This window comes from Monopterus albus, unplaced genomic scaffold (assembly GCF_001952655.1).
Source record: "Monopterus albus unplaced genomic scaffold, M_albus_1.0 scaffold185.1, whole genome shotgun sequence".
NCBI classification, from domain to species: Eukaryota; Metazoa; Chordata; class Actinopteri; order Synbranchiformes; family Synbranchidae; genus Monopterus; species Monopterus albus.
The window spans coordinates 117,500-133,418 of NW_018128065.1; the positions used below are offsets into that span (position 1 = coordinate 117,500).

Sequence of the window (15,919 nt, forward strand, 5' to 3'; positions counted from 1 at the left end):
TGGCCCCATGACCCCAGCCCGGCCACCTCCCTCCTGTAGGCTGCTTCGTCCCTGCCAGTGATGCGACCAATCACTGCAGTGTTGTCCGCGAACTTCAGGATGATGTTGTCTTTGTGGGAGGCGACACAGTCATGGGTGAACAGGGTGTAGAAGATGGGACTGAGGACACATCCCTGTGGGGTGCCAGTGTTTGTAGTGATGCCGACTGAAGTCCTATTGCCAATCCTGACAGTGTGGGGCCTGCCAGTCAGAAAGTCCAGGAGCCAGTCACAGAGGGTGGGGTGCAGACCCAGTGTGGACAGTTTGTGTGTGAGTTTGTGGGGGACAACTGTGTTGAAGGCAGAGCTGTAGTCAATGAAGAGTATCCTGATGTAGGAGTCTCCATTTTCCAGGTGAGAAATTGTAGCTGTAGTACCAGTAACGATGGAAACAGTAGCAGGAGTTCTAGAGGTGGTAGCAGTAAAGTAGCAGCAGCAGCAATATTAGAAGTTTCAGAATCAACAGCTGTAGCAGTAGCAGTGGTAGCAGAAGGAATAATAAACATAGTAGTAGTACTGGTTGTGCAAGTAGTAGCAGCTGTAGTATTAGTAGCATCAGCAGCACTAGCAGTATTAATAATGGCAGAATGCAGAAGAAGTAGTAGTAATAGTAACAGAAGTTGGCAGTACTAGTAGAAGGAGTTATAGCAACAATAGCAGTAGGTGTAATACTAGTACACATGGCAGTAGTTTACACTTGTCCAGTACTATTGGTACAGCTGTGCCACATGTTAGCCCTTCATAAATAAAAAAAAAGTATTAATGATACAATTAAAACAAAAACCAGAAAATGTGAGAATGACTATCTCACAGTCACTAAATTAAAAACGAAATAGAGCACAAAAATCAATGAAGGAACCATTAAAGAGCTATGTTTAGACAGCAGACACTACCACTCCATTATCACCAAGTAGAGTGTATCACTGTTAATCTGTACATTACTCTAATAGCTTTAATATCTTTGTATCTGTAATATGACACCTGCTACAACTACATCCGCCGGTAAACACACTTTCCAAAGTCTCCAAAACACAAACTGCCTCTCTGCTTCTCTGGGATAAATTATGTGTGTAGAGATGTTCTGGTTAGATTAGTGTGAGAAACACAAACCACACTGTTTATGAAGCTGCTACTCAGATGTGTGTGTATGTCCGTCCGAGTGTGCGACTGGGAGGGAGTATGCTGCTGTAATCTAAGGAGGAATCTTGATGAGAGATTGTTGCTGGCACTCAGTCTCTCTCTCTCTCTGTCTGCCTCCCTGTGTTACTTTTCCTCTGGTACATATTACAACACAAAAAGAAACAACAGCCGGTACTCATACAGTACTACAACCATTAAATCTTAAAACCATAGTTTCAACAGAAATACAAGTGTGCTGCCTGTCTCGCTATTCCAACAAATCCATATGGCAACCCGACATTATATGTTGTCAATTTAAATATTGCATCATATGCAGCTGTCTTTTATTGATTTTAAGGAAAAGAGCAAATAGTCGGCTCGGCAGTAAAGAGCCGGCTGAAGAATCTACACATTTGTAGGTCAAACGTCATGACTTGACAGAACAGGTGAATCCATGAGGGGAGTCGGGGGAGTTGCAGTGTTCAGAGAGAGCAGCGAATACAACTTTAAAAGAGAGAATGTTGGTGAGCTTTATGGATATGGACAAAACCAAGACATGCTACTGTGACAGAGTCCTTTTTTAATGTGAACAGTGAACCAGTAATCCCAGGAACACGCTTGATTTTTATTTTTTTTCCCCAGAAACACTGATGTATGAGAGAGGTGTGAACACAGGCTAGCCCAGGTGGGACACCATGACCTCAGCTCTTTAATAGAATCCAGGATTCCTGTCTATTCAAGTACAACACTGCCCAACACTCACCTGATATGAAGGCAACTTTCTCCTTTAACACAGGGAGAACATCAGATGCCTTGATGCCGTCAGTCCTGAGCGACCCTGAAGAGAGAGACAGAGAGAGACTGCCTTCAGCAATAATCCCATTATCAGATCAACATTCCTATGAGAAAGAACCCACAGCCACACATTTTGCTTTTACACAGTTACCTTGTTCATTTCTCTTACTGTCCATACTGTAACATTGCCACTAGCACTGTAAGCATTTTACACCTCTGTAAATATTTTATGAGTTCATCAGATGAGCAGTAAAGTAGCAAAAGCAGTAGTAGAAGTACTGTGCATTTACAGTACATGGAGAAAGAAATCCAGTTCATCTTTCCGTTCTTGTAATGTTCATATCTTTAGGATCTTTTCTTTCTGTCCCTCTCAGTTCATCTGCTAATCCGTCTGTCATGTTACAAAATCTCTCTCCCTTTCATTTTTAGTAGTGCTCCCTCTACCCCTCACCTCTCTCCCTCTCAGTACAAAACAAGCCCAAATGTCCACGTCCTGCTGTGTGCATGTGCATGTGATACGCTGTCTGGGCTGCAAAACACACACACAAATTCCAAGCACATTCCACAGCGAGAATGCTAAGTGGGCAAAATTGATCACAGGACACAGAGAAAGACGTCGGCTCTGACTGAGTTTATCCTCGTGTACATTTTAAGAAGCCAATTCCTGGTTTTAAAACACTGTTTAAATAGTCAGATCTGTAATTTTCAGTTTGACCAAATTTGGAAAAAAAAATACAAAAATACAATATTGTATTTTTGTTGACGTACTTCAAACGCACACATCAGCTTTTAACCAATGTGTGAATGATCCACTGTGTTCAGATCTGTGGCACGTGACCAATCAGAGCTGTCCACTGTTCAACAACTAACCAGTTAATCATGATTATTGATCGGTTTTATGTTGACTCATGTAACAGTGTGCCAATGGGTCACAGATATAGTACTGATTTAAGCCTGATGGAACGGTTTCACCAGCAGTACACAGATGGTTTGCATTTTCAAATACATGCTGTAATGTTTTAAAATTAAGAGAGATTTTTCCACTTGATTTTCATTCATTTAAAACAGGCTTGAGTTAACTTACCCATCACATCAGCAAAAACATGTGTGAAAGTCATTACTACATGGTCCAGAGGTACAGATCTTTTCACTAAATTATTTCAATGAATCTGCAATTAAACTACATAATCAAGCAGTGATTGTAGTGCTGATTTGATGTTCATTGGGATGGATGTCCACCACTCCAGCGAGTTTCAAAAGTCTGATTATGTTATATTATTGTAAGAAAATAGAGGAAAGCCCAGATGCCTGGAATAATACATTACAATATCATGGATAAAACATGTTAAACATAGCAGTGCAGTGTAGCTCCCTGAATGTGGCTTCAGACTTTGATTATTCTGTTCAGACTACTGCCTTTCCATCTGCATTTGGGCCCTTTACTGGGGGCACAACAAAGTTTCAAACTGCCAAATAATATTGTACAGTACAGTAATAATGAGATTGTGACAATATTGTTATTACTGTACTGTTACATGCTCAAAGAAAGACAAGAAGAGATGCCATGTTTTCCGAGCAGAATATGTTGACATTTCAAAGCCCCTTTCAGAACGTTGCTTCTGTGCTCCTCTTCTGGAGTTTCTGGTCTGAAGTGTTTACTATTTGGCTGAACATTTTCCTGAAGCCTGTAATCAGGACATGTGATGCCTCTTAGACTCATTTGCATTTTGGTGTTTTCCTACACACACACACACACACACACACAAAAAAAGCCATAAGGAACTAAGATTTACCAGTTAGTACAATGAGGACGACGACCTAGTCACAGACTAGATCAAACATTCTAAACACTGATACAGATGTTCACAAGCCAAACAGCTCAGATACAGATGTGAGGCACCACACAACCAGCACACTGCTGCTCTACACAACTGTGAGACAATAACAGTGTTTGTAATAGCCAGTCGTGGAAAAAGTGCTCAGATCCTTTACTTAAAAGTCCTGCATTCAAAATGTTACTTAAGTAAAAGTACAAATGTATTAGCATCAAAACATAAAGCAGGTCTATCAAAAGTATATGTGCTCATTATGCAGAAAGGCACATTTAACATTAATGTATATCATATTATTGGAGTATAACTGGAGTATATGGGGGCTACAGTGGTGCGGTGGGTAGAGCAGTTGTCTCCCAACCAGAAGGTGAATGTTCGAATCTCGGTGCCTGCAGTCCACATGTCAAAATGTCCTTGGGCAAGACACTGAACCCCCCAAGTTGCCCATGATGGCGGCGCGTATGCACACAGCAGCCCGGGGCCCCTCGGCTCCAAACAAAATCTCGTTGTACGTGTCACAATGTTACAATGACAATAAAATAAATCTTCTTCGATAACTGCCAGCACTGCGGTGCGGTAGTTAGCACTGTCACCTCACAGCAGGAAGGGTCCGGGTTTGAGCCCTGGCCGACCTGAGGCCTTTCTGTGCAGAGCTTGCAGGGTGCTTGAGCTTCCTTGACTAGTGACTCTAAATTGCCCATAGGAGTGAGTGTTAGTGTGTGTGGTCGTTTGTGTACATCAGCCCTGTGATAGACTGGCGACCTGTCCAGGGTGGACCCAGTCTCTTGCCCAGTGTCAGATGGAATTGACTCAAGCCCCCCACAACCCAATTCAAGAATACAGTGGAATCTTGGATTGCAAGTAACCCGGTTTGCGAGTGTTTTGCAAGGATGGATTATTATTATTGTTTACATTACATTTAATGTTGTAGCCAGTAAAGGGGGAGCTCGTTTGAACTAAATTATATGCTTATAATTTGAAGTACTGCTAGCTTGTGAATTTTCCACTGATGGTCAAAGTCTTCTGACTATACTGTATTTTGTTTTATTAATATGAACCTAAAATGTAACTAACAACTAAAGTAAGTACAATAAAATGTAGTGAAGTCAAAGTATGAAGAAAATGGGAATACTCAAAATACAGTAGACACCTCAAAATATATACTTGAGTATTTAGTTACTTTCCACCACTAGTAATAGTCCCACCTTCCTAAGATTAGAATCTAATCAGATCACAGCTAGTTCTTTGAGATGCAATTAAAACTCATTTTGATGCAAAGTGTGAACCAGAATTTAATTCAACTTGTTCTGTACACAATCAGGTAAAAACTATCTGTACACACATGCACTACTACTACACTACTACTACAGTACCCTCTCATTCCAGCACAGTGTCACACTGAACTCGACCGTATGTAGAACAGATTATGATCATTTGAAAGCACCACAACAAGCTCATGATTTATTCTAACAGACTATTTCACAATGTTCCTCCATGATGGAGACACAACTTACTGGACCAACACTGGAGCCAAAGCCAGTCCAGAAAAGCCGAGTCTGTATTTGTATGTCTTCATATAAAAACATAAATGACTGCATAACAAAACAGTGCATGTTCCTGGAAATGAAGGAATGCAGAGGGACGAGTGCATCTGCTGCCAACATCCACAGTGTAAAACATAGAGCAGAGGAAGTTAGTGTGTGTGAGTGAGTGAGACCCACTTGTCCATTACTGATGAGAGGAAACGACTTTTGTCATTCCAGTACATACAGGAAGCTGTCAGCCTTGTCTCTGTCCAAACACATTTCAGTTTTCTTCTTGGCAGTGACTTTCATTTGGTCTTTTCCAGGAAAGTGATGGTGAGTCAGAGGCAGATCTGGCTGTGGGTCTACACTTTTCTCCCCTCATTGTTTAGAGGTTCTGGTCCTGTGATAGGGTTGTGTAGGCTCATGACAGGCCACCGAGGCGGTCACGCTTACTGGTGTACGTACCTCGGCCTTTTCCTGGGCCACATTTTCAGTTCTGCAGTCTATTGAACTTTAACTCCCCTCAGCTGCCAGTTTATTTAACCCACCTAGCTAAAGGCAAAGCTGTGCAATAAAGGCTGTGAAGGTGATATTGTTCAGTTTGTGTTGGAGGTGGCTGTAGTTTGTGTAGGTGTTACAGTGAGAGGTGTTTCAAATAATTTGTCCACCTTTGTTTCAATAAGATCATACTGACAATCAAATTAGGCATTGCAAGGTAAAGTTCCTTGTATTAGGGTTGGGGAATGATTTCCAAGTCTTCAAATAGTCTTTAAATTTAGAAAAATGCGACTATAATTTTGTCTCTAAAAACAAAGAGCCACTGTTTTCCCTCGCGTTTGCCGGAGCCTGGAAACGGCACAATACCGAGCTCAGTATATCATTTTACAAACAGCAGAAACATGCAGAGACTACAGTTTATCCCTATGTGGCATGACAGGATAAACTGTATGATGATGATGCATGTGAGCTGCGCAGTCATTTGACAAGTGTTGGAAAGGCATCTCTGACCATGGGTGCATGGACAGCGCTTACAGCTGAATCGTATGCGACAATCACCTGCCATTATGTAAGCAAATAGGAAAATACTGAGTGCTGTTCTTCAGACTAAAGCGATGCCAGAGCAGCATACTGCGGACTTTTGTATAACTGACACATACGCAGTTCCCAGAAAATATCAAATACCTTGTATAGCAAGTTTCAACAACAAGCCAATGCAAAATGATTGACATAAGATTAAAGGAATCCCAATGCTTTTAAAGAGAGATAAACAGGATTTGGAAGGTTGAAGCAAAGTGAAATTAAAGATTGAATAACACTAGACAGCTACAATGATTAGTCAGTCAATGATTATTAATCACATTAAGTCATTTTTCAGACAATAAAGGCAAAAACTCTCCAGTTCCAACCTGTGAAGAGAGGTGCTTTTTTTTTATCTGATGCTACAACAAACCAATTATCTCTGGGTGTCTGGACACTGGGCTTGACTAAATATGACTGCATTGCATTTTTACTGTTTCCTGACATTACTGTGAAACTCACTGGCACAATAATCCATAACCAGAACAATTTGACTGCAGCCCAAAAAAAGATGAGCCAGAAAGTAATAAAATTGTGTTCATTAAGAACAGAATTCATGTGTGGGTACTGAAACCAGAAAGGAATTTCTTCTATTGTAATAATAATACTTGAGCTGTTAAAATGTACTCAACATTTATAGTGAGTGGGGCAGTACAGTTATGCAGTGATTAGCGCTGTCACCTCACAGCATGAAGGTTCCGGGTTCGAGCCCCGGCCGACCCAGGGCCTTCCTGTGTGGAGTCTGCATGTTCTCCCTGTGCCTGCGTGGGTTCTCTCCAGGTGCTCCGGCTTCCTCCCACTGTCCAAAGACATGCAGCATAGGCGTCTCTAAATTGCCCATAGGAGTGATTGTGTGTGCACGTGGTTGTTCGTTTGTGTGTTAGCCCTGCGATGGACTTCGATAGGATAAGTGGTTTAGATAATGGATGGATATTGTGACTTAACTTTTTAATTCTTCTTGTCTTTATTTTTCTGTATCTATTGCTTGTAACCAGGAAAAGAGAAAGGGTTAGGCAAATGGCTTCAACTGTCGATACACACACCTGCACAACAGTACAAAACATACACAGTTTTTGCCATGAGGCAAAACACTGCATTCACTTAGTCCTTTCCTTAGAAACTCCTACTCTGACCTCAGCTATAACCACCACACAACCCTCACCAAAACCAATTGTACCAGTAAAAATTGTCCCCAGATGTGAGGATAGTCCCTACAGTGTGACTCTGAGGCGCACACACACACACACACACTCCCTCTCCTCAGTGGCCTTAACACAAAATGCCGACAATCCATCAATGCAATAAAAAAGAGACTGCAGAGAGAAACAAAGACAGTGACAGATGGAAGATGGAGAGAGATTACACTGCCACTGTGGTTGTCTTTGTTTTAAACAGATTTTTACAGTGCTACCAAAATGTGGGAAGACTGTCATTTAATTTAACAACCCACAGCTGTCCCATCATCATCCCTTTCCAAATACAGGCTCATCTCCAGAAAACTAAAACTGCTCCGAGGCTCAGTCAGCTATCCAAGCTGACTGTGCGCCTGTTGACTCACCAACACTGGAAAAAATCCATGGTGAAATTCAGCTTAGGATTGGCCTTTGTATTACGGTAAACAGCAGTGTTTCACCAGAGAAACCTGTCTGTAAATAAAGATTGAGGTTGCACAGTAGTCATTTTGAACCGTTACTGTAAACTGTACAGTGAAAGCAATGTTTTCAATACATCCACATGTATAAAACCATCCAAACAGAGCTGCATGTGACTGTAAGTCATTTTTTTAAAACACTACTTGATAACTGAGTAAGTAAGGGCTGCAGTAGGGTTTTCTATCCAAATCACCCCAAGAGGTATACTAGCAAGGCTAGTTAATTTAGTTATGTTAATTTAGACATGTTTCTGTGCTTTGGTGGTGGGACGTCGGCTTGAAGAACTGTAAGGAGAAAATGTATCACTAAGAAGAACAGAGTGGTGATGTTACATCTTAGGAACTGTAAAAATTTAAGCTTCTGGAGTAAATAGAACAACTTGACAGGTAGTTAATTGGTTTGGTTTTTAAAAGAAAAAGAGTGCGAGCCAGAGGTGGTCACATCAAGAAGCAAAGCTTAAACTTTGAACACATAATAATAATTTTAAAAAAAAGAGTGTTGTTGCTGTTTGGCCTGCACCTGCTGTTAATCAGACTGTTATTCATTCAGTCTGACACTGTGTTTGGGTTAGTCCATTCCTAGTCGGCCTTAAACAAACCGCCAGCAGGTGACTATTCATCCCATCACTTTCACTTGGCACAGAATCTGAGGTAATAGTTCATTCATACTGCTTAGAGCCAAGATATTAGCTCAGTTAACTGTAAAGCTGTGATAATCTCATCCACATTTGTCACTGTTTTGTTTTGTTTTTTTGCCTTTTGGCACATATAGATGACACTCCCATTCCTAATCCTGCCCAGAAAGTCACACCTGGTTGAATCACTCAAAAATCAGGAGATGAACACTGTGATTCTTACATGAGGTGTTGCTATAGAGATATGAGATACATTTCATGTGATGGTGTCTGTCATCCACATAAAATGCAGCTGAAGCAGCAGGTGCTCACAGGTGACTGTTCGCATTCAGCAAATCTGTCTGCTGTTATGAATAGCTTTGCTTTACAGAGTGGATGTCAGTATCTGCTCCCTAATGGATGTGCTACGATTTGTTTCATTTCTTACTGTAGTGACTGTAAGAAAGCAGAGGTTGTTACATTCAAAGCAAAAATAAAATGCAGACATCGCCTCTCATGCTTCCAAAGGGAAACCCAGAGAAACATGTTTACTGTCCTTTCATCTCTCTGCTGCTGTCTCCGTCTTTCTCTGTATCACACCCTCTCTTTTTCTTTTATTTGGCTCTCAAGAATTAAAATAACTGTGAAGCATGTTTTGTTCTTATCTTGGTTTGTCTTTTTCATTGCCCTCTCTCACACACATGCACAGCTTTGATCCAGCATGTGTTTTCTTCATCAGAGACGCACACGTGTTTGTACAGTAGCAGTACAGCAGTGATTACAGCAGCATATGGCCGTAAAACACACGAGACTAAATAACTGAGCTGACCGGACACACAGAGTGAAAAGACTGTCTACAGCAATTATTTGTGTAAAATGGAGGGAATATCTCAGTTCCCTTATTTGACTGCTCGACCAGAACGACTTCAGAGTCGAGTGACACTCGAGGAGCAGCGAGGTGGCTGCTGGAGAAGCCACGAGGGAGGATACATAAGAGCATCCATCGAGGAAGACTTTTATGGGCCAACACAAAATCAGTTGGTGATTGGACGCTTCGGATGAAAGGAAAGGGCTCTGGCTCTAATTATAGATCCACACTTGATGCACAGGGCTGCTGAACTGTTACGGGGCTCTGCCAGCAGCAGCTGATGCTAACAACAGAATGTTCCACTAACACTAACTGATGGTGTTGAATAATATCAGCTGTGCAGCTGTTTGACTTGATAGTGGTCTTATGAGTTTTGGGCAACAACGAAATGGGAGTGTATTGTGTTGTGTTGTGTTGTGTTGCTGCTTGCGGTCACCTTGTGCTGACTTTTGAGCAAATATCTGATAAAATATTATGTACAAAGTCGTCTTGTCTGTCAGAGCTGGAAGAACATGATGCGTGACTTTCTTCTGCAGCAGTATAACAAACATCAGCCACCTCACTAGTACATTAGTTCTCCTGTCCAGCACCAGGATCAGCTGTTGCAGCAGGCACAGAGACCTTCCCCAAACTGTTGTGAGAAGACACACTCCTATGCAACAACAGCTAACTGGCTAGCTTTGTAGCCACAAGCCGCTAACCTGTTATCATCAAACTGAAAAAATTACACAAAGGTTTTGTGTTTAAAATGTCTGAGACAGGCTTCACATCACTATCACAGTGCATACAGCAGTTAACTCGGTCTGACAATCAGAGATTCATTGTTATCTCCTCTTGGCAGCTAGCTCTGTTAGAATATTTTATGGCTTAGGTACACAAATCAGAGTCCCGTCCTCCTACAGCAAAAACACAACAAAACTGAGGAAATGAAAAGGACTGAGCTCCCTTTGGAGAGGAATATATCCAATGCATTCCTTATGATTTGAAGTCATCAGAGTGAGCAGCTCAGCAGCCAGAGCTCTGCTGCAGCTTGTTAGCATAAACTGAATAAACAACTAATAACCATGAATGACCGACGGCCCTAAGAACCTTTGTTCTTGTTACACCCCAAAAACGTATATCATGGCTCTAATTAACAACAGTGTGCTGCTTAAGGAGTAAAAGTGTTTCTGGAGGAACCACAGTAGGACCAACGTGAACTGAAAACACAGGTCGGAGACTTACATCCACCGCTACATGCAGACATGTTACTATGCACCACAGCAATATTATGCCAACATGTACTGACTTGCTAAATGACTGTGCTCCTGTTTCCTTCTTTATTAAAATAAAAGTAGGTAGCCATGACCTAAGCATGTGCAAGAAAAATGGCACTGTGTGTACAACTGCAAAATTAAAAAACAAAAAAACAGCCAGTAGCAGTCCTTCTATGAAATAAAATAAAACAATATAATATTACATCAGTTTTAGTATCCCCTGTTTAGGACTGAGACAGTGCTGGATACATATCAGAAACAGGGGCATGACAGTGCACTACACCTGAACAGAGATGGGCAAACAAACCGGACGCACAAATGCAAAACAAACCATTCAGTAACAACCCCTCCAGTCTCTTGAAAAAGTAAACCACAGTGTTTGAAAAACACCTTGAATAAAGCAAAAATATCATCTTTATGTGGCTTGTCCTAGTGTAGGTTCGCATAATTTTCTTCTCATTGTGGTGCACCAAGCTTCAATTTGCTCACTACTGCCCCCTGTGGTCAGGGAATACTCACCCCAACTGGTCCAGTACTGACAACCCGACCACTAGGCGGTACAGAGAATGTTAAACCTACCTAGGGTTAGGATTGCCTTCATTCAGCCATATTTGCAAATTGTTTGTCAGTTTCCTTTGAACCCGTGACATTTTTTTGAAGCAGGAAAACTGAAATGCTCTCAAAGTCGACGACAGAGCATTCAAGGTCAAGGTCAAAGTGTTTGTCAAATGCACAGTTAGGAAACGTGTTTCCCTGTACAATGAAATTCTTACTTTGTCATCCACATGAATGCCACAAAATACAACTGAAATATAAAGTAGATAAATAGGTAACACAAAGTCTAAGGCACTTTAAGCAGCAAATGCAGCAGTATAGTAAAAATGTACAAGAATATGTCAGTTTCAAATTCTGTGACCTGAACACCTATTAGCAAAAGAACCATATGTAACATCCTGGTAGATACTGTCACAGTCCCACGGCATTACCAAGACATTTTTCTACCATGATACTGTGAATACTGTGAAATTACAAATACCGTTACATCCCTAGTTTTTGGTTCAGCTTAAGTAACTGTATACAGCTACAACACCATATGATGATGTTATTTTGATAAAGCTTTACTCTCCAGTGTAAAGCAGCAGAGGTCAAGACATTCAGAAGCTTACCCTCAGCACCATTTCAAAGTTTGTGCATCCCATACCCTCCAGTCTGATTCCTGACTGTAGACCTATCTCTTGTGTCAATACCGGCCCATTAGACTTGACATTTGAGTGAGTGACTCAAAGTGGTCAAGTTGTTTCTCCACTGACTTTCTGATGTTCTTTTCAGAATGTGAAGTCTGCTGCTCTTTCAACATCTTGCTGCAGATAATGTATAGCAATGATAAAAGTATATCTATAGATATAAAACAGTACATGCTGCAGTATGATGTTTGAGCCATCTTTTAAATTAGCTACAAAAAACAACATAAGAAAGTTAATGTACTGTAAAGAGAAGCACTGTAGCATTTCCCACTGACGATCACACTGAAACACACACGCAGAACCACACTGATTTAGTGCTGTACAGAGTTTCAAAGAAATCAAGCTACACAAAAATCACTCTGACCAAACCCAGCCTCTCGCTCAGACACACACGGAAGACTTCAGAAGTCCTTCTACTTTCACACTATTTGTTCCTTCACCCATTCGCATTCCCAAATTCACACACCAGAGACATCACCGGGATCAACTGGGGGTTCAGTGTCTTGCTCAAGGACACTTTGAAATGTTGACTGGAGAAGCTGGGAAATGACCCACCAAATATACGACCCCTTTAGATTGAAGAATAGCAGATGTGTACAGTCCTACATCTGACCTGAAACTTGATAAATGTTGTTTAATGATGATGTTTACAATATGCAAATTTAAATATTGACCATTTTAAATTGCATTTCACAAAAATAACAACGTGACTCAGTAACATTTGACTAAATAAATTAGGAATTAATGTCAGTTTTCATAATTGAACATTTACTTGATTCTAAACTCTATAGAGAGCCCAAATGAAACTGGTGTTCCAGAAGGCACAAAGCCCCATTTGAGATGTCTAATCTGGCTAATAACTACAAATACAGCTTTGGAACACAGCTGTTTTAATGTTGTGAGTTTCACTATATTTGCTTACAACATAATGATACATTTATTTAAAATGATGTATTTGACATATAGTTCTGTTTTTACCGGTCTTTAATGAACACCATTTCCCAGAAGCCCAAATGAATGTGTGTGTCAGTGTGTGATCCATTTTATCTATATGTCTATTCTTATGACAAACTACAGGGGTGAGGTCACAATATGCTCAGCTGCACACACACACACACACACACACAGGCTGGTTCTCAGTGTTTCCAGACATGTAGATGTTAAAGGTCAGCATGCACTCCTGCTGGAACCATTAACACTGCTACACCCCCCCCCCACACACACACACATATACATGATCTGGTAGAAGCAGCACACGGGAACTAACTGATGACCCAACCTTACAGGAAGGACTGCTAGCGTCATTGCGATGTACCCAGAGATAAGCAGCCAGACGGTTCCAGCTTTACGTTCTGTTCACATCATGAGAGATATGAGCTTTTCGTCAGACTGTGAAGGTGACATTGATGACGCTCAGTCAGCCAAGTGGTGTGTGGTTTAGTTATTAAGCCTGTATAAATCACAAGAAATATTGTGGAAATTGAGGCTCATTTGCCAAATCAAGCACGACTGCAGCCAAAACTCAAAAAGGTCACAGGAGACAAATGAGAGCCTGCATGTGTGTTTGCTTTGTTGTTTGCAGTTTTGAATAACAATCGAGCAACCAAGGTTTAACAGCTTTATGCAAAACCAAACCGTGGTGCATGTCTGTAAGAGGCCACAACGCGTGTCCCATTCATCCACAGGTCATGTGTGTGTCTAAATGTCTTCAGACAGCAACAGGTGAGGCTGTCTGCACCCTAGCAACAGCTGCCTCGACAACCGGACCTCATGTGTTACCACGGAGACTGGAGCTAAAGTCTGTCCTATACTGCTTAGCTTAGCTACATGTTTAAAAGCAGTCAAAGAGACATTGTGCAGATTGTGCAGTAGTTTTGGATTCATATCTGTGGACATGAAAACTGAGCAGGTGCCATCCATGTATTTGTATTTACAGATTTATATAGTAGGCCTATTTGTACCATTTACTGACACTGGCACAAAAGTGTCATCAAAGCGACAATTGTCATCCAATCTCGTCAGCATGTGTTAACTGTCTGGACCGGGTTGTATCAGCTGCTCCTTAAGTAAATATAATTAAATAATTACTTCATGCTCATTAAGCTCTTACCGAATCCAGTGGTGAAAAACAAAGTACATTTACTCTAATGAAGTACACATCTGAGGTATTTTACTTGAGTATATCCATTTAATGTGACTTTATACTTCTCAAGTGCATGTGGACAACCAGTTGAGTTCTTCCGCTAGGACACTGCTCAGTTTCTTTACTCAGCCGAAAACAGAAAACACATTCTCATTTATTTATGCTTTCAACCGTACAGACAAGTTGAAAAATAGAGATAAATAATGAGAATCGGATGGTTGGCAGACATAAAGTGTAAGCTTGGCAGAGCGAGGGAACCTTATAACAGTGAGGTGAACCTGAATGCGAAGGTCCTGTGGAGTGTTCTTGTAAACAAGCACAGTTTTGTTTACATCCATTTTCTCACAGAAACACTGCTGTGTGTCCCTGAGACCTAACAAATATACTGAATGCATTTCCCTCCTCATATGCTGATGGAAAGCTAATTATTAGCTATTTACAGTGTAAATCTGCAGAGTTTACATCCATGTAATCTGTATCTGCATCTTTTATTTCTAATTCCAGAACCCTCTTGTGTGTCCATGGTATCATTGTAAAGATAATACTCAGGAGATTCATTTTGTTTCATTCACACCTTTCTATCCTTCAACATGTCTGCACCAATCTCCAAACTTTCAAACAAGGCGTTACATGCAGTATATGAATGTATGAAAATACTGTATACATTAATATGGAAATATTAAAAGTACAAATGTATTAATTATGATGCGCAAATCTCAGGATGCTGGTGCTCTATTCATTTCAAGAGCTTAGTGCTCTGCTTTGCTGGCGCACTGATACACTGACTGTTAATCAGTTCAACAGTGTGTTGGTAGAAAGGTGTACTGCGTTGCCCAGATGCTTTGGGTGTGTACAACAAAAGGGGGATCCCTTCATTAACAGATCTAGTGCTACCAGTGGCAGAAAAACACCACTCCCTTAAACCTGCAAGAACACTGACTGTGAACAGCAGCTGACTCATCCTGGGACAGATTCAGTCCAGCTTGTAGCAGCAGTCGGCCAATGGCTGTAAAACACCAGCACAATGCATTAAGCTCTGTTTTTCTGCTCTTCACCTCGGCTGACAGTACAGTACTGAATATGAATTATTCATTTCTGTCTCATTATTATAAGTATTACCTGCATATATTCTTTAACGCTGCAGAGTGAGTAGAGAACGATTCCTATCTGAATCTTAACTCTCTCTCACACACACACACATTTTAATGGCCTTGGCTCCAGTTTCCCCCTGCAGAGGAAAACCACATCCATCACTCTTCCAACACCAACCACACACTGCTCTCTTGCTCTCTGTCTCTCTCCACACACACACACAGGAAGAGAGAGAGAGCCTGTAATAGTTAAGTGCTTGCCAGGCACCACACTCCAGTCACACACACACAGACACAGCAGATGATGTGTTCTCCATAGGGAAGCTTCTTCTCATAAAGGGACAGTTGCTGGAAGGAAGCAATACAATGCAATTATTAGAGAGGTAACTGTCTCTGTCTGTGTATCTGTCTCTCTCTCTCCTCAGTTATTTTAACTACTTACTCTTCATTTCTGGATGAGACTCTTGCTGCTGTTTCCACTGTGACAACAATCAGATTTTCCTCCTATTAAAGATTCAAAGCTGCTACACACACGGCTACTAAAGACCATGAAAACAACACACACACATAATAAGAAAACCTTGAATATTTGTATGTACTCAAATGTACAAATGTAGGTACACTGCCCGGCTATGTTTGTGTCTCTCTCGTTTCCTCGTCCATCG

At 41.1% G+C, this 15,919-nt stretch overlaps 1 protein-coding gene across 5 annotated transcripts in view; it reads right to left on the reverse strand.

Moving 5' to 3' along the window:
* Positions 1 to 15,919, reverse strand: part of kalrna (kalirin RhoGEF kinase a) — a 110,953-nt gene that overhangs the window by 76,754 nt on the left and 18,280 nt on the right. For 4 of the 5 annotated variants that reach the window (XR_002276331.1, XM_020617091.1, XM_020617089.1 and 1 more), the window contains exon 2: positions 1,921 to 1,995. Coding sequence is in view for 4 of the 5 variants with exons in the window: in XM_020617091.1 (XP_020472747.1) it covers positions 1,921 to 1,995 (75 nt within the window). In the remaining variant the exon portion in view is untranslated. Of the gene's footprint in view, positions 1 to 1,920; positions 1,996 to 2,103; positions 2,152 to 15,919 lie in introns of those variants that run through there. The other variant, XM_020617090.1, reaches the window with a different exon arrangement.